The 19,614-nt window shown below is 32.1% G+C and overlaps 1 protein-coding gene across 8 annotated transcripts in view; it reads right to left on the minus strand.

Moving 5' to 3' along the window:
- Positions 1-3,820: 3,820 nt before the first annotated feature.
- Positions 3,821-19,614, minus strand: part of LOC119606237 (adenylyl cyclase 78C) — a 107,683-nt gene continuing 91,889 nt past the window's right edge. For all 8 annotated transcript variants that reach the window (XM_037959917.1, XM_037959987.1, XM_037959827.1 and 5 more), the window contains 19 exons: positions 18,833-19,110; positions 18,506-18,653; positions 16,792-16,973; positions 15,701-15,893; positions 14,894-15,027; positions 14,462-14,551; positions 11,892-12,053; positions 10,022-10,158; positions 9,821-9,961; positions 8,965-9,442; positions 7,612-7,707; positions 7,410-7,549; positions 7,102-7,256; positions 5,797-6,707; positions 5,455-5,731; positions 4,985-5,388; positions 4,698-4,926; positions 4,260-4,405; positions 3,821-4,184 (listed from right to left, as the gene is read on the minus strand). In XM_037959917.1, the coding sequence (XP_037815845.1) occupies positions 4,071-4,184; positions 4,260-4,405; positions 4,698-4,926; positions 4,985-5,388; positions 5,455-5,731; positions 5,797-6,707; positions 7,102-7,256; positions 7,410-7,549; positions 7,612-7,707; positions 8,965-9,442; positions 9,821-9,961; positions 10,022-10,158; positions 11,892-12,053; positions 14,462-14,551; positions 14,894-15,027; positions 15,701-15,893; positions 16,792-16,973; positions 18,506-18,653; positions 18,833-19,110 (4,415 nt within the window). In that variant the 3' untranslated portion in view covers positions 3,821-4,070. The remainder of the gene's footprint in view (positions 4,185-4,259; positions 4,406-4,697; positions 4,927-4,984; positions 5,389-5,454; positions 5,732-5,796; positions 6,708-7,101; positions 7,257-7,409; positions 7,550-7,611; positions 7,708-8,964; positions 9,443-9,820; positions 9,962-10,021; positions 10,159-11,891; positions 12,054-14,461; positions 14,552-14,893; positions 15,028-15,700; positions 15,894-16,791; positions 16,974-18,505; positions 18,654-18,832; positions 19,111-19,614) is intronic.

Consider the following 19,614-nt stretch of genomic DNA (forward strand, 5'->3'; position numbering starts at 1 on the left):
TTCGAATAAAAATTAGTCTCATCGTCAAAATAAAACAAGTACAAACTATAATTATGTGATTTAGAACTAATTGCGGAAGGAATAAAATTTTTCCTGTGGTGAATAATCTGACTTATAGAGTAAAGGAAGGTTAACAATCATGGTTAAATATTTATACTTAATGAATAATGATGTATGAAATTAAATAAATATTTATATGTATTTACGTGCAAAAATATGTATTTTAAAATACAAATATTAATGAGGATGTCTAATGATTTACAAACTATTTAGATTTTATAGTTTACCCTAAGGAACGACATGACATTTAAATTTTGAAAGAATAATATAATTTTAAAGTAAGGACCAGTTATACGGCCGGTCCTTACTAAAATTTAACCACTTTAGGTCTTTTGAACAATATTTATCTATATATATAAAATTCTAACGTTACTGACTGACTGACTGACTGACTGACTGACTGACTGATTCACTGACTGATTCATCATCGCACAGCCTAAACGGTTGAAGCTAAAGAGCTGAAATTTGGACAGGAGGTTGGTCTCCCGCCAAATAGATCCACTAAGACGGGATTTTTGGAAATTCGAATGTTTAGGGGGTAAAAAAGGGTAAAAACGGGTAAATTCGGTAACCTTATATCTCCTAAACTAGAAAAGATACAAAAACAGTTTAAAGCTTTTCGCCGTTCATTTAAAAAATAAACGGACAGGTGTCTGGTACTTTTTTAAAATTCGACCCCTTTAGGGAATAAACGGGTAAAAACTGTATTTTGGTACTTTTTTCGCACCCCATGTATCTTTTAAACCAGTGCACATTCAAAAAATATTTTTGACTCCTTTATAACTTAACGAAAAAACAAAAATATGAATTTAGTACTTTTTGGATATTCGGACGTTTAAGGGGTTAAAATTGTACCTATTTTTGGTACTTTTTTCATAAAACATTGTTTTTGGTTTATTAACTTATACATATGAATACATAATAACGGGCTCCCACTACGATGTTGCAACTTTTTGGAATAGAATTTTTATTTCGTTAATGGGGAGGAAAAAAGTACCAAAAGGGGTAAAAACGGGAAATTTGATTTTATTCAACCAGAATGATCCAATTTAAATAAAATTTTTAAATTTAGAAACACTAAATATCCTAATGGGGTGTTATTTGGAACCCCGGTACCAAGTGATATTTTTTGGTACTTTTCATTCTCCAACTGGTCCTTTTTGAGTTTTCTATGATATTGAAATAGAAACATGAAATTAATAATAAAGGGACTTTTCGCTACTTTTTCGTTCTACACAGGTACTTTTTTGAGTTTTCTTTAAAATTAAAGCTAGAAACATGAAATTAAGCATGTAGAGCTGGAGTAAATGAGAATCTATAAAATGGGACTTTTTGGTACTTTTTCGTTCTTCAAAAGGTACTTTTTGAATTTTCTATAATATTGAACCTAGAAACATGAAATTAAACATGTAGAGACCGGAGTAAATGAGAATCTATAAAAGGGGACTTTTTGGTACTTTTTCGTCCTTCGACTGGTACTTTTTGAGTTTTCTATAAAATTTAACCTAGAAACATGAAATTAAGCATGTAGAGCCCGGAGTAAATGAGAATCTATAAAAGGGGACTTTTTGGAACTTTTTCGTCTTTCGACTGGTACTTTTTGAGTTTTCTATAAAATTTAACCTAGAAACATGAAATTAAGCATGCGGAGGCCTTAGTTAATGAGAATCTATAAAAGGGGACTTTTTGGTACTTTTTCGTCCTTCGACTGGTACTTTTTGAGTTTTCTATAAAATTTAACCTAGAAACATGAAATTAAGCATGTAGAGCCCAGAGTAAATGAGAATCTATAATAGGGGACTTTTTGGTACTTTTTCGTCCTTCGACTGGTACTTTTTGAGTTTTCTATTAAATTTAACCTAGAAACATGAAATTAAGCATGCGGAGGCCTTAGTTAATGAGAATCTATAAAAGGGGACTTTTTGGTACTTTTTCGTCCTTCGGCTGGTACTTTTTGAGTTTTCTATAAAATTTAACCTAGAAACATAAAATTAAGCATGTAGAGCCCTTAGTAAATGAGAATCTATAAAAGGGGACTATTTGGTACTTTTTCGTCTTTCGAATGGTACTTTTTGAGTTTTCTATAAAATTTAACCTAGAAATATGAAATTAAGAATGCGGAGGCCTTAGTTAATGAGAATCTATAAAAGGGGACTTTTTGGTACTTTTTCGTCTTTCGACTGGTACTTTTTGAGTTTTCTATAAAATTTAACCTAGAAACATGAAATTAAGCATGCGGAGGCCTTAGTTAATGAGAATCTATAAAAGGGGACTTTTTGGTACTTTTTCGTCCTTCGACTGGTACTTTTTGAGTTTTCTATAAAATTTATGTAGAGCCCTTAGTAAATGAGAATCTATAAAAGGGGACTATTTGGTACTTTTTCGTTCTTCAAAAGGTACTTTATGAATTTTCTATAATATTGAAAATAGAAACATGAAAGTATGCATGTAGAGCCTGGATTAAGTGAGAAACTGTAAAAGGATTAAGTGAGAAACTGTAAAAGGGGACTTTTTGGTACTTTTTTGTTCTTCAAAAGGTACTTTTTGAATTTTCTATGATATTGAACCTAGAAACATGAAATGAAACATGTAGAGCCCGAATTAAGTGAGGACCTATAAAAGGGGACTTTTTGGTACTTTTTCGTTCTTCAAAAAGTACTTTTTGAATTTTCTATAATATTGATCCTAGAAGCATGAAATTAAGCATGTAGAGCCTGGAGTAAATGAGAATCTATAAAAGGGGACTTTTTGGTACTTTTTCGTTCTTCGAAAGGTACTTTATGAATTTTCTATAATATTGAAAATAGAAACATGAAAGTATGCATGTAGAGCCTGGATTAAGTGAGAAACTGTAAAAGGATTAAGTGAGAAACTGTAAAAGGGGACTTTTTGGTACTTTTTTGTTCTTCAAAAGGTACTTTTTGAATTTTCTATGATATTGAACCTAGAAACATGAAATTAACATGTAGAGCCCGAATTAAGTGAGGACCTATAAAAGGGGACTTTTTGGTACTTTTTCGTTCTTCAAAAAGTACTTTTTGAATTTTCTATAATATTGATCCTAGAAGCATGAAATTAAGCATGTAGAGCCTGGAGTAAATGAGAATCTATAAAAGGGGACTTTTTGGTACTTTTTCGTTCTTCAAAAGGTACTTTTTGAATTTTCTATAATATTGATCCTAGAAGCATGAAATTAAGCATATAGAGCCTGGAGTAAATGAGAATCTATAAGAGGGGACTTTTTGGTACTTTTTCGTTCTTCAAAAGGTACTTTTTGAATTTTCTATAATATTGAACCTAGAAACATGAAATTAAGTACGTTGAGCCCGGAGTAAGTGAGAACATATAAAAGAGGACTTTTTGGTAATTTTCGTTCTTCAAAAGGTACTTTTTGTGTTTTTTATAACATGAAATTAACCATGTGGAGCCCGGAGTTAATGAGAATCTATAAAAGGGGACCCTTTGGTAATTTTTCGTTCTTCAACTGGTACTTTTTTAATTTTCTATAATATTGAACTTAGGAACATGAAATTAAATAAAAGAGGTCTTTTGTTACTTTTTCGTACTTCATTGGTACTTTTTGAGTTTTCTTAAATATTGAATATATAAACATAAATTTAAATAGGGGACTTTTTGATATTGCTGATATATATACATTTACAATAATATTTATTTTATTCCATTACGATGAGGGTAGCGAAGCACACTGGGTATAGCTAGTAATACATAAACATTAAATACTAAATGAAAACATTCTATAAAATAATTATGAAAATAGTTGTGATGTACTTAATTAATTACTTTGTATGTATGTTTGTATTTTGAATAAAATTTTTACATTACAATTCGTCATTATTTTTTAAATTGACATTACGTATCTGTTTCCGTAAATAATTAACTTGTACTAAGTACTTTTTACATAAATCTATATAAAAGACGTATTAAATTAAATTCCTGTGCATCTATCTGCTTTCCTGGCGTTTAGGATTTTAGACCCAGTAACGTAAACGCTATAATGCATCATTTTGACTTTTTGATATTGTTGTTTCGATTTGATCGATGCGACGGAATGATGGTAAATAGGAACCACTTGTTTGTGTAACGATTGAGTTGTTGGAAGAGCTCTGAAATAAAATATAATTATAAATTAAATTAAATAATCTGAATTTATCTATTTTTTTAAATTAGCAGTAAATTACCTTTTTCTGGCGATAAGAACGTCCACGAACTCTAGTAGTATTTCGCCGTACAGGATTGTTGATGGTAGCCTTTTGTGACAGACGGACTGAACTAAATGTACTGCCTCTATGACCTCTTCTTATTTGTGGTGAAGGTGTACCAGTAGCTGTAAAATTATGATGTATATGTACATTAATATAAACATGCATAAGTACTGATTAAATGTCGAAAGTTTTCAGCAAATAATTTTTAATAAGTTATTGAATTTATGATAAATTAAAATTTGAATGAATTTATAGGTTCATCTTATAAATATTTGAAGAGTCTGGTCCATAATTGACCAATAGCTGGTCCATTTTGATGCAAAAATAGTTTTTTTTTTTTAGTTTCGAAAACAAACCATAGCCGATTGCGAATTGGACAAATATCTATAGTAAAATTTCAAATTGTAAACTTACGAGTTCCTGCCATATTTGTACTTCGCTTGGAAGCTTGAAGCATTCCAAAGACAACTGCACTAAATGAACCGTGATGTGAAGTTTGCCGCTGTAGATTGGGTGTTTGTGTCATGGGTATACCAGCTGGCATGTGCACAGGTGAAGATAATTGACTCTCGGTTACTCCACGTGGAAGAACAAAATAAGTAGTCATAATCCCCTTGCCTTTAACATTGATATCACCACGTTTCTGTAACGAGTAACAAATGAATTTTTACGGATTTGATTGTTATTAATTAATAACTTACCACACATGTATAACCTTTGGCCTTTAGTAAATCTGCGGTACTAGCTGGCACCTGTATACGCCAATTTTCGCCAGTTGAATCCATACGTGATGCCACATTTACTGTATTCCCCCAAATATCGTATACTGGTTTGCGGGCTCCAATAACACCACTTACCAAGGAACCACTACATATGCCCACTCGCAATTGAAAATTATTAAAAGCCTCTTTATTGATATCCTCCAATTTTTGTTTCATAGCAAAAGCAAACTCCACTAAACTGCAAACACTGTCCTCAGAAGTCTCACCACGCATTCTCAACGAATCGCAATTCAAGCCTGCTGCTGCCATGTAAGTGGCACCAACTGTTTTTATCTTCTCAATGGAGGCAAAACGTGACTCTTCCAATAGTTCATCAAAGTCGCCTTTAATAGATTAATGAATGTGTTTAAAATACTGCTAAAATTTATAAAATCGAACTATAAACTTACAAATAATTTCATTTAATATTCGTATACAGGCTTTGCCATTGTCAATGTCCTCGGAGTAAAAATCTTGAAAATTTGGTATAGAAGCAAACATGACGCCGCATAAATTGTGCATATTCGAATACAGTTCGTCTGTATGTTCATCGGATAAATAGTAAGCGGCAACATGGTCGGGTAGAATATTCTTAATTAATGTATCGTTTAATGCTCGATTAGATTTCATGTTTATTAATTCCCGTTCTGCTTGTTCCTTCCAAATAAAATCTAAACGTGATGTGACCTATTGAAATATAAATTATTCTGTTATTAATTATTTCCTCAATTATTAAGGAAACTCAAACTTACTTCAACTAAACGGGCATGATAGCAAACCATCACCAAAAATGATACCAAAAGTATTAACATTTGAACGCCCAATGGCATGCCGAGACGTGATTGTTCGAGATCAATTAAATCTTTGGGATATATAAGTGGAAATACCAATTGAATCAGAGTAGTATAAAATGCAACCATGCAAATGGCCATTATCACTTTGACCAAATAGTACAGCTTAAGTGCTGTTGCCAACGACACTAAACACAAGATCCAAGTAAATACGATGTACTCGGGATGGGCACAGTCTGGTGAATAGGATTCATTACGTAAAAATAAATCTGTGTAAAATAGCGTATAGTTGTCATCCGTTGGAATCATGAAATTGTTCTGAATATGGCTATTGTTGGTATCCTCATTGTGTTGATTGCCAAGTACCCGAGAACGTTGAGACTTCTCAAATGGTTCGATCGTATTATTGAGAATGTTGTTTGTGGTCTGTGTAAGATTTAAGGCATCCACTATACTGCGGCGTATCAATTCATTTGTTGTAGCATTTGCTAAATTGTCCACCAACAAGGAATTGGCATCAACAATACTGCCAGCTCCATTTATTGTAATATTGTGATGTATGGTGGCTGAGAGAACAACATTCAATTTTATTTCCTTTTCACCGTTATTGATAATAGCCACTCTGCTGCTGCTGCTGCCGTTAACTGGATTGGATATTGCTTTATAAGTATCGGCCGATGGTGTAGAACGTTTCTCGCTTTCGTTGTTATTATTGTTGCCACTACCATCGAAGTATGTCGAGGATGGGCATAGAATAAGACCAACTGAACTTAAGACTGTCATAAGAATGATAATGGCACATATGAAATAGGTACGACGTTGTCGTTGATGTACTAATTTTGCTGAATTTCGTTTAAGAACATCCGGTAGACCTAGAAGTAAAAAGAAAACTCGTATTAAAAACTGCATAAACAAAATGGTAACGTTCAAAATTTTGAACTCAATTCGGTGGAATTTTAAAAATTAACAAAAAGAAAAATATTGACTTTCAACTTTTAAAATATTAAATAAAGCTAAAATTTCGAGAGAGCGAGTTTTTGCTACAACTAATCTAATTCTAATCTAAAGCCCGCATTAATCTAGAACTTTGTTTCCCAACGGAAGATCTCATTGAGCTTTTATCAGATTTAATTTATATACTTTTAGATCCTCGTGGAATATAGGTTTGCAAAAATATGATTATGGCAACATAATGGTTATAAAATTGGTAGTAATTACATCAAATTGTTATTCAAAATTTTCGACTCTGTTTTTAGTTAAACTTACCTGAAAATTCTTCAGCCATGACTATTATGCAGCTAAATATTAAAATAATAGTTCCTATTGCTAAGCATATTAAGAGATTTGTACATCGGGGTATAATAATAATTTGGCACAATACTATGAAAATCCATATTACAAATACGCACAACATGTTGGAGCTAAAAAGTGAGATTAAATTAAATATATTTTTAAATAGCTTATATGGACCATAAAAACAATGAAACAAAGTTAATAAATCTTCCATAACTTTTAGTTCGAGGAGTTATTGTCTTAACTTTTTACTTTGTACAAAAAAATATATATTCACTTACCGAAACATGTCTTCGCGCAATTGACAGAATTTCAACTCTTGATCTCTATCTTTAAACTTTAATGTCCATGGACTAAGGTACTCTCGTCGAATTTTCTTATTCGAATTAATTTGTATATTCTGCTCAATGAATTCATCTATCTGCAAAATAAATAATATTTATTATAAACATGTACATGGTTTGTTTTTGAAAGAATCCATACTTCCTCATCCAGTGGAGTAACTGAAACACGTTGTGATTGTCTTGGATCTCCTAAAACTGAATCGGAACGTATAATGCCTTCATCGGGAGAATTTAACTGTAAATAAAAGTGTAGTGAAATAATTAAAAAAAAATATATTTTTATATTCAATCATAATCACAATAAAAAACAAGTAAGGAAGTATAGTCGGGCATTGCCGACCATATGATACCCTGCACCATGAGTAGGTGTAGAGTATCATATATGGGCCGATCATTACAAATATCGGTAGTGTCATTTGTGCTTATGTAAAACTTAGTTGTGCCGATTTTTGGACAGATACTAGTAAATTTGACGTAGTTATGGCATAAAAAGCAAAATTGGGAGATCCGGTTGTATGGGGGCTAGGTGAAATAATGGAGCGATTTCAACCATTTTTAATAGGCTTCGTCCCTATGCCGAACATTCTTGGTCCAAATTTTATCAAAATATCTTGAAAATTGTGGCCTTGCGCACAAGGTTTACATGACAGCCAACCAGCGGGATAGACATGACAGACGGACAAGTCTTAATCCGCGCAGAAAGTGATTCTGAGTCGATCGGTATACATTAAAGTGGTTGTAGGACCAATATCATCAGCAGAAGCACAACAAGTTGCATTAAATTGTTGATAAAAAATATTTTTCCAAAAGGGTCTTTATTTTAGACTGGATCCTAAAAAATTTGGTAGATATATTTATGTTATAAGTAAATTATGGACATTGAGGAAATTTTTTGATTTTTTGATAGCTGCATCATTTAGGCGTACATAAAGCATGTTTCTATAGACTCGGTCCTTGAAGCAAAAGCATCGTACTTTGCACACAAAGTTATCATCGACAGACAGCTAGACGAACATGGTTAAACCTACTCAGAAAATAATTCTGAGTCGGGCATCGGTTCAATGCGTTCCAGGCAGAAACCTAACACTTAGTGGTATGGATTTTAAAAATTAAATAATAATATTAGACTAAGTATACATCTGATCGTAAAATTAATATTGTGTGAATATATGGCTTTTATCTACTCTATGCTTTAAAATGGAGAGATTACATCTAAGACCCATTTTCATATTCCCTTGATATACCCTTATACATACGTTGCTAGATTATCCTAGATATAAAAACCCATTAAACATATGACTGATACAAATATAGTTATTGACGTCATCTATATTTTTTTATTTAATTCAAATTTGCGAGAATAACATGACCTATTTTTATATATTTTTTTAATTATACAATTCAATTGGTAAGTGCTTTTATACTTTCTTAAGTACTTCTATTGTTGCCAACAACACCACGTCCAAAAAAAAATGTTATAAATGACACTTACATTTTTAAATGGTATTTCTGGTGTCCACTCTGTGGTCGGTTCGTCTTCTGTAATTAATGATTTTGGATCAATTGCATCCAGTATACTGTGAACACTTCCGCCATTCGCCTTTACTGCAGTGGGTGCCGTTGGTGAGGAAACGGTTGAAAGGCCAGCTGGGCCCATAGCGACACCTTCCACTACATTGGGCAATGAACTTAACGAAATGTTTTTCTTCTGTAGCGCTGCAAGTGGTACATGTGATGTGGGATTTGTTGCTGTTGTTGCTGCTAATGGCGGTGGTGGTTGTGGTTGTGATGGTGTGGGCGTTGTTTGTTGTTGCTGTTGTTCGTTATGAACACCCGTTGTGGAAACGGATTTAGGTACAAACGTTTTACCGGTAATTGTCGGCGATGTGCTCGCAGTTGGAATACTTGTATTACTGCCATTATTGTTGGCAAGATGTTGGGTGCTGCGTGTGCCAAAGCGTCTTTTCGGTCTGAAAATAAAGTGTTTACAAATATACATATATTAAGGTATTCCAAAATTATTATTTGTTTTTTCGCTAAATTAAAGGTCCACACAAAACAATGTACAATCCATATTATAGAACTTTTAATATTCTTATTATACTTAAATTCTATAGAAACATCGGCTTTGATTTTTAATTTATACAAAAGGAGTGACCTTAATGTTGTTTTATGAATGCTGAAATAACCACAACTGTGAAGAAAATATTCAGTTATTATTTTATTTATTACAATGATGTATGTATATATACATCATTGTAATAAATAAAATAAATATTTCAATTGCCAAAACTATAAAAATAACGAAGTGTAATTGAAGAGGTCTTATTTTTTAATTGAATACCAACCTTAATGGTTCTGTGCGTTTGATTAAAAATGTTTTAATATTTAACATTTTCAGATGATTGTCACGACTGCCGCCATTGCCCGGCTCAACTTCATAGGCATCATTTAAACACTTGAGTGTTGCTTCCGATATGTGAACGCGTCTAAAATAAACGAAGTATTTTTTTTCATTGCAAAATTTAAAGAGTTCACAAAATACTTACCCGGGAATTCCTCCAGATTCCATGTGATTTGCAATTATAACATCATTTGACCAAACATCAAAATGCCATTTTTTATTTCCCAAAACACCGCACATAACGGAGCCACTGTGAATGCCAATGCGCATATTGAGATCGACCTATAAAAAAAGTTAAAGATTTCGATTAAAGAACTTTAGTTTTCGAAATTTGGTAAAGTCTTTTATAATTAAATAAGTTATTAACAGATCCAAAATAGAACAAAATATGTTTAATTTGATTTTACTTATAACGGGATTAAAATATATTAAAGATTAAGGACCTTATTCATAACAATTTATCAAAAGTTTATAAGACAATTTTTCACACAAAATTTGTTCTATAAAACTTTGATAAGTTGTTATGAATAAGGCAGTAAATATATTAAAGCGTTCCAAAAATGTTCCTTTTTTTAAAATATTAATTTGCAAATAATATTCCTATTCCTATATTCACATCATACATATACTGGAATACCAAAACACGTTGATGTATAAAACAATAAAAATCTAAATTTGATGACGTTGAACATATTAAAGTGAAAAGTTTTCGGCGAAATAAATGGATGCAATTAATGCAGATACATACATCTATATATGCACACTATGTTACAATCCATTGAAAACACGTGAGTATGGACGAATGGTTACTATGTTGACTTTGTTTGAACAAATAAAACTGTTATAATTGTCTGCCACGAATTGTATGTGTATGTTTGTAGTACAAGCTTACCCAGCAGTTCGACAAAGAGTCAATGCATCCGAAAAAGACACCCAGCAAAAATAAAACGAAGTACTTCCAAAAGAATAACATTAGCACAACTTCAAAAGTAGCACTAAGTGAATTTTTCCACCTTTTGTGAAAGTGGAGTTTAATGACTTCCGAAGAAACGAAAATAATGATATTTTTCCAATGCTGAAGAATGTGCTTATTTTTCCATATTATTTAACTCAAATTAGTTGTATTCTATAATGCTACAATTTTTCTTCCAAATAACTTCCAAAAAAGAACATAAAAATTACTTCTTGAGAATAAATTCGGAAGTAGTGAATTTGGAATCAAATGAAAAGGACATCCCTCCTACGACAAGCCTGTATTAAAATCATCAATTCTGCAGGTCTTTTTCAGTATTTTCATAGAGTAAATTCTACTTCTTTTCCGCTTCTTTGGAAGCTCTTTTTTTACTGGGACAGTAATTTCCGCAAACGTCTAACCATCTGGTTGGCTCTAATTCATCTTTCGCCACGGATGTCCTCTTTGTAAAGGTCGACTTTTTAGTGTCCCCTTTGTAAGTGAGAGTGTGAACACTTAAAAAAACAAACTTAACTTCGGGACTGTTCTACCGAACTGCTGGGTACATATCCGTTTCTGTAGCATCGCCTATCTATTCCGCATACATGTACATTAGTGTGGCCCTGTTTGTATGGAGAAAGAACTAACATTTAAGTTTAGTTCTTTTTAAGATTCAGTTTAGTTTAGTTTAGTTTAGTTTAGTTCCCAATAAACTGATTCAAAATTTTGTTAAAAATTTTTAAATTTTCAAACATAAAACATAGATCGAATAGGGGATCTATGGGAACTGGGCAAAAATTCGGTTATAGATTTTGCACCATCTAGCAAACTAACAAAGCAAGTTAAATAAAAGCTTGTAAAAATATCGGTTCACGATTTTAAATAGGCTCAAAAACAATAATCTATATCTCAAATTTTATAAGTAATTATAAATCAAATCTCTTTTAAATTATATTAAAATTTACTAATATCGGATTAAAAATATGTATTTAAGAATTTCATTCAGTATTTAATTTAAAGTTCTTAAATTTAATATTAAAATGTAAAAAAAAGTAAAACTTACATGTGTATGCAATTGAACATCCTTGATGGCCTTTATCATATGGAGGCCAGTTTCAACACTACATACTGCATGATCGGGACGTGTTTTCCAGTTATCACTTTCGAATTGTGAGACACAATAGTAGCAATCACCAAGTAGTTTGACACGTAAACAATGATTATCCTGAAACAGCAGGAGAAGTACAAAAATGAGAAAAAATAAATATAAACCGAAATGGTATGTTTGTGTGTATATTTTATAAAAACGTATAGGTACAACAAGGACGAACACGTTGTATACATAAGTATGTACGTGTGGAATTTTATTAGGGTGACGGCCATTTATCTATAAAAATATTTATCAGTAAATCATTATTACATTTTTCTAGCTATCGTTAATTAGAGGAAAAACATATTATAAAAAAATACAACGAAAAATTTTGTAAAAAAAATCAGTGCCATCGTAATGGCAATATTATGCATGACATTTAACACTGCATGTTGACTGTTGGTTGTGTTTGTTTAGTGGTACTTTATATCAATAAAATCTCCTTTAAACTATTCCACTTTAACTCAAATTTTTGCGAACCGTAACATACCGAGAAATTGTACCAATATTATTAAATTTTCATGTGAGGTTCAATTTTTAACAATATTGAGTATATTTATATTGAATTTAAATGATTGCATATTTTGAAAACATCTATAGATCTGAAAGTAAGTGTTACTTATAGTCCGCAATTGGAGCAGAAACCTTCCTATTGATATTTAAAGGGTATTTTGACCAGAAGGATTTTTGTCAGTTGAGGCAAAGTTCCTCCTAGGATGAAATTTTAGAGGTATTTGGGGCCATCAAAATCGGACCTTCTCTATTCGTAAACATATTACTCTCTAGTTCTGGAAGGTCTGTGATAGACACTTGTCACCTAAGTCCTTGACGATGCTTTAAATCCTATACTCAAAATCCTGCGTCTCCGATTGTCAGATTTATACTGATCGGATTTCAGGACATTTAAATTCTATCGTTAATCCACAAGTTGACTAAATCTTATGTTGTGTTGTGTAATGCCAATTTAACAAAACGGCTTACTTTCGAGTACGACAACGACACAAGTAATGTGACTCTTGAATAGCTTCAGCTATAGTCATGTTATGTTATTTTTAGAAAGTGATTTTAACATTGTTTTAATGAAAATATTTATCGATGGGGAAATATAATATCAGTATGAAATATTTTGACATCATTCATGTTTAAAATAATTTAAACATTTATGTAGAATTTTACCTTGGTTCCGATATATTTAAAAAGTGCAGCCTGTACAATGATAACTAGGTTTACATGAACCTGTGTGGACATGGCTTAATCAGCTCAGAAATGATTCCAATGCGATTCCAATCTTTAAGGTAGTTTTATGACCAATATATTTGTGCGTTACAAACCCCCGGGCATGTTACCTTGATAAAAGATCCTCATCTTGGTGTTATTACAATCACGGAGGAAAGAAAAAGTGCTACCAGTGTCTCTAGTCGGCCGGGACTATAAACTGGAGATGATCAAATGTATCCTCGGCCTTTCTTTGGAATAATGATTTGATATGGGGCGAACCAGAGAACCACATAATCTAATACCACGGGAATCGGTAGACCACAAGACAGAGTTTCGGACGTTGTCTTATCCCGGATGTAAGGTATCATATACAATTTATACCATTCAATTTTCCTTACTTGTCCGGGTATGTTCAGGGTTTACACTGTTCATACCAGATTTACCACAGTGTGTTCTCTGTGAGTAAGAGCAAAGGCTTATTTGATGAATTCGTGTTTCAGTCTACCGATTACGTCTTTAGGTCCTATTGCCGACTCAACAGAGACCATCCCATATACGTGGTTGTAAACGGAAGTGAGGTTTTTACAACTCGGATGTTAAGCAACACTATGGTCAGATATTAGATAGCTTAAGCACTTGAGTAAGATAAGGGCGGTGGTGAGTCGTGAGAGTAGTTTTGGAATTAATTGCATTTGAGAACTACGTGGTTCTCACTTAGGAACATTTAATGGAAAATGTTTCATTCATATATTTGGATTAGTTTTGGGTCAGTACTGGTGCTTTGCGGAGTACTCTTTACACGCGTGTGCGTATAATAGATCTTGTTCCCTTAAGGAGCGGAACCAAACATTCTTAAAATTAAAAAAAATAAGATTCATATAAAAACAGAACCGATATACATATAAATTGCTTGTTGTGTACTTCTAAATGCGAAATACTTCTGTGTGTCTTCTAGAAGTTAGTTCTATATGCCTAGAAGACGCTTCCACGAGTTCTTTCCAACGGCAGATCAGAATAAGGATATTTCGACAATATGATAAGTAATGTATTTGCCTGACCGCATGGAAAATATTTCAGGGTGATTTCAGCAATAGAAAATGTTTACAGGACATTAATTTATATCTTCAGTTACACTTCTCCACCTAACATTTTTTCCTATGATAGTATATGTCATTTTCTCTTTACGTTTAACGTTATTTTTATATTTTTTGATTCCGTTTCTATTGTTGGTTGTTAGCTACTGTTGAACAATTGTTTTAACTTACCTCTGCTATTCTATCGAAACGTGCAAAAAGGTCGTTAAGTATTTTCACAAGTTGTTGAGCAGATGTTTTACTGGCGAGTTCGGTAAAACCCTGTTGAAAAGAACAAAATACATACATATGTATGTTAATAAACGTTTGTAAGTATGTATTTATAGTAAGTTATTGGCAATATAAACAGGCATTATCATGCAATGAATATGTTTATCAAGTAGGTTAATTGATAAGTATTTAAAATTGCAAACAACAAAATATAAATTCAATAACCAATTAACATTGCAATTTTCCTTATAGATATATTTTTTTTGTTAAATTATCATTTAACCCACTGTATATAAAGGATTTTTGAATTTTATTAAAAAAGAAACATTAATTTTTATTAAACATCTATAATACGATGATTTGAAGGAGCAGACGGACCACTGGAATACTTACTTTTATGTCCGCAAATAATATGCTCACATTATCCATGGGATAAACATACAATTTATTAAATTGCGTTTCAACATTCGGATCCGTACCTTTGTACATCTCGCTGCGAATTTGATTATTAACAATGTTGGGTAAAACTGTTGAAGAGAGAATATCAAACACTTTAGATTTTAAACACAAATATATAGAATTTTTGAATATAACAATTTATTTTCTTTTTTAATATAAATTTCTCTAAAGATGACCCTTACTGTCTAACATTTTCTTAACACTAATGATTTGAAAAGTATTAGACAGAAAACGTACTCAAGTATTTTCGAGAAAGCCATTACCTGTTAAGGATTGTTTTACCTGTGCTCCATTTATGAGATTTAATTTTAGAAATGACTTCAAAAGTCACAAATACAACAACATACAGATTTTATTGGCCTAGACAAAGATCTTTCTTCATTTGAAGGTATTTTCAACATAGAATGCCTTTTTGTTTTGGCACATATTGGTTGTCAAACGTATGTTTTACCTAATAATTTGCTATTTATTGATATTTTATACATACATCCATATGTATGTATGTACGTGTTTACTTGGAAAATAAAAAGAGTTGTGCGAAAATTGATTTTTAAACAAAAATTATGCATTAAGGACTCTTAAACTCAAAAGGATTTCATTAAATGGTTTCTTGGAATAGTAATTGAGGTTGTTAAATTGATACATACAAATTTAATATTATTGGACTACATTTGTATGTGTGTATGTATTTAGTTTAAACTTTTAAAGTAAATGTAATAATTTTGTTAATAAAAAACTTACTTGAATCTAAAAGTTTTTGTGTTTTTTGTAATTCCTTTTCCGATTCCTTTTTATGTTCCATCGCCTTATGGGTTTCTATGAATGCGAGTCGTTGACCTCTATCGGTTAAATACTTCGTGTACATGCCGGCAACATTAATGGCAGTATAAAGAATGAAATTAGCAAATATTTGAAATGCCACACAATTTGATTTCTGTAAAAGTAATATAAAGGAGAATAACAAGAAGAAGAACAGTTATTGATATGTATTCTAAGAATGCATTACAAAATGTTATATCTAAACTAACAATAAATCACACGTTTTGTGGTGAATGTACAAAGTATTTGCATTCATTCCCCACAAAACGCTTTCTTCGTATGAATTTATCGTCCCCATGGAATAGTAAAATAAATTTACATCTGTACAGTTGGCAAGTTATTAACAGGACAATAAAAATATAAAAAATATTGTAGTGTTTTAAATATTAAATAACAAGAGTTAAAAATTCACATTGACAAAGTATTCTTAAACATGGGAATTTTATTTTAAAAGTAATTCTTTGTAAGTGTTAGTATGAAATGGAAAACCTGGGATACCTAAACATACTAATAGGAAGGATTGAAGTCTTAATTATTGAGACCTATTTCCGATTATAGACTAACTATAGTTATTTTTCCAAGAATAGTTTAAGGTTAGAAATTTTTTGAGGCCTCTGAAACTTTTTTTAGACAAATTCTACTGAGATCAGGATTTTAGATCATTTGTAGGGAACTGAGGACATTTTTAGCAAAATATTTAATTTATTTTAAGCTTAATAATTAATTTTAAATTCTGAATTAATTTAAATATCAAAATTCTTAAAATAACAACTAATCGAATAATCTAAGTTTTAGTTTCCAAAGTTATCTAGTGCCTCTAAAAAGCTGATTTTATTTAACAAACGGACAGACTTCTGTCCGATGCCAAAATGATTCGCGATTCGCTATTTTTATTTTAACGTCGAGATTGATTGATTTTTTTTAAATAATATGTAATCATACACCCTAATGTACATTATACATACATAGATATACATACTAATGTATTTCGGTGTATATTCATTATTACTTACTTCCTCTTGTTGCAATTTAATTATGGTTATTACAGTTAGATGACAACTAGCTGTGATTGTACCACCTACTACGCACCATTTCAATGGCAACGGTAACATAGCATACGGTACAAATATGACAAATAATATGTACCATATTAAGTATTCTCGATCAGCAAACCCCACACCTTCTCCAACAAATCCTGCAAAATAATAGGAAATACATATGTGAATTTTTATTTATAAATATAGTAATTATAACTGACATGTCGTGACAGTTCAATTTAGCTCAGGAAAATAAGGGGTTCTCTACGGAATTTTAAATAGCTAAATACAAATTTGCTCACATATTTTACTTAAGGTGTGTTAAAAAAAAAAAAAAAAAAAAAACATTTTTTTAATAACTCGCTTGTTATGTTCTGGTGCTTAGTTGTTTTTTGAGCTATAGTGCATTATTTTTTCATTGCAAAGAATTTTCAAATTTTTATATTTTTAACACCGATGCAGATTATGCCATAATTTTTATATCAAATCTTACTTAAAGGTACATAATTAATTTTTATAATACCCATCCAGCAAAAACCTGGTGATGACTTTTACATGCCTCCCGGGGTCATGTTACCTTGATGAAAGACACTATTTTGGTGTGATTGCAATCCCGGGGAAAAGAGGTGCCACAAATACCTCTAGTATACCGGGACTATAAACTGGTGATGATCAAATGCATCCTCGGCCTTTCCTTGGAAAGATTTGACATGGGGTCGAACCAGAGCACCACAAAATCTGGTACTACGGGTGGCCAGTTGCCCGCAGCACTCTGTCCTGACTGGTCTGTTGGTTGATGTTCGCTCGGGATCCGCGTAGTGGCTGTGGTTTAAACCCAAATTCGCGGGAAGAGAATGTCGGTTAAAGGACTGATGCACTGTGAAATCTAAATTGGGGGATGAGTTCAGTGCTGTTTCCGAAGTCTAAAGAAACCCCACTGTGGGTCTAAGCGTTGGAAATGAGTCGGTGTTAAATGTATATGATACGGGATGAATATGGGGGTATACGGATCTCACTCGCCGGTATACCTATAGTGAGTGTGTCGGATGTTGTTCTCTAAGAGTGTGTCGGATGAATGAAAAGTGTGCTAGCTTGTGTGCTAGGAAGTGATTTTTTGCATCTTAAGCAACGGAGCTGTAATGGTCAGAGGTTGGATAACTTGAGTACTTGAGCAAAGTGCTTGTACGCGGACCGGCAGAACTATGTACAAAAATTGCCACCTGTGTTTAAGATATACAAAGGGACGGTGGTGAGTTGTCTCAGAAGTACGAAAGACGAATTAGAGCTAACCATGTGGTTAGGCTTTTTTTGGGATGCATTGACTTTTTGTCAAGCTGCTGGGTTTCTTCTGATGTTTCCATGATACTTGAAGTTTTAGGTCACATATACATACATATACATATATTTAAAATTCGCGAAAATCGAACTTTTTGGTTTTACTTTTGTGGTTCTAGATTGGGCAAATGTGGCACTGTGCATTTTTTAAATTTAGATTTATATTTAAAAAAAACATTTCTGATGTTTGTCATGGTAAACAATACACTACTTAAGAGTGAATCCTTTTGTGCCTAATTATATTTAAAGTTAATTGCTCTTATTAGATATTACAATATAAATAAATTGTGATGAGTGTGCTCCATAGAGGTCAACAGAACAATACAAAAGATAGCATTTGTTTCGTTTTACATACCTTGTATATTAAAAAGTATCCATGTACATACGGCTGCCCAATGTAAGTAGTTGTTGGCAAAACATCGCCAATAGCCCAGAAAGCATATGGCCATATTGGAAAGGGCACAGCAAACTGACCAAGTTATGGCGGTTGCAATATTAACTTCCTGCATTAATTGAATTTTAGCAAAATGTGAGAAGAAGAGAAAGAATGTAAAACAGCATGAACATAGAAATAGTACAACAATTAAAACAAAACATGTGAATGTGAATCTAGAACATGATGATGTCATCGTCCTGTAACATCAAATTTCATTAGATTCATTAATAAAAAAAACATACATACCACATCAACTTTAGTTACAGTCTCCTTTAGAAACCAGATCATGGCTAGTGCCACCTTCAGTATAAAGTCCACAATATTTACAATAATTAGCGATTTTTGCCGTTGTCGATGCGTGTAGGTCAGATAGGCACGTTCTAATGAACTTTGCTTAAAGGAGTTTGTCAAAGATGGGCACAAAATGCCTTTAATAACATTTCCACTCTTAAATGCTGCATAGGTATCGTTGCTTAATGGCCGTGGTGATGGAAGTTTGTGACCATCTTCCTCTGCATCAAAATCTGCATATAAAAAGAGATCCATTTTTATTGATTGCGTAAGTTTATTGTTGTTGTATATCTAAAAATGTTTTTGTTCACTTAGACATTGCCGTTAAAATTTATAGCACTCGTTTTATGGATTTTTTTAATGAAAATCTTATTTATAAAAGTGTTTATGCAAAAGGTAAAAATCTATGTTTCTTTATATTTTAAACAATTTCTCATAGTAATAAGGGTTCTTAAGAGTTATTATCATATGTATATTTTTAAATGAAATTGAATTTAGATTTTAATGATTTGCCTCATATTCAAAAATGCTTCATAAAGTTGTTGATGGTTTATTGTAGGAATTTATCTTAATATCTTATAAATACGGGCGTTTACTAGTAAATTGATATAATAATTGATATGGGTAGGTGGTAGGTTGATAGGAGGATGTATACTACATCAAATCCGAAGAAATACACCTAGGTCACTATCGGGCCTGTTGTGCGCTCCTTATCATGAAAAAAAGGGAACTGAATG

The sequence above is a fragment of the Lucilia sericata genome, unplaced genomic scaffold (genome assembly GCF_015586225.1).
Source record: "Lucilia sericata isolate MDLA Ls3-8-SP2 unplaced genomic scaffold, ASM1558622v1 Contig000000F_arrow, whole genome shotgun sequence".
NCBI lineage: Eukaryota > Metazoa > Arthropoda > Insecta > Diptera > Calliphoridae > Lucilia > Lucilia sericata.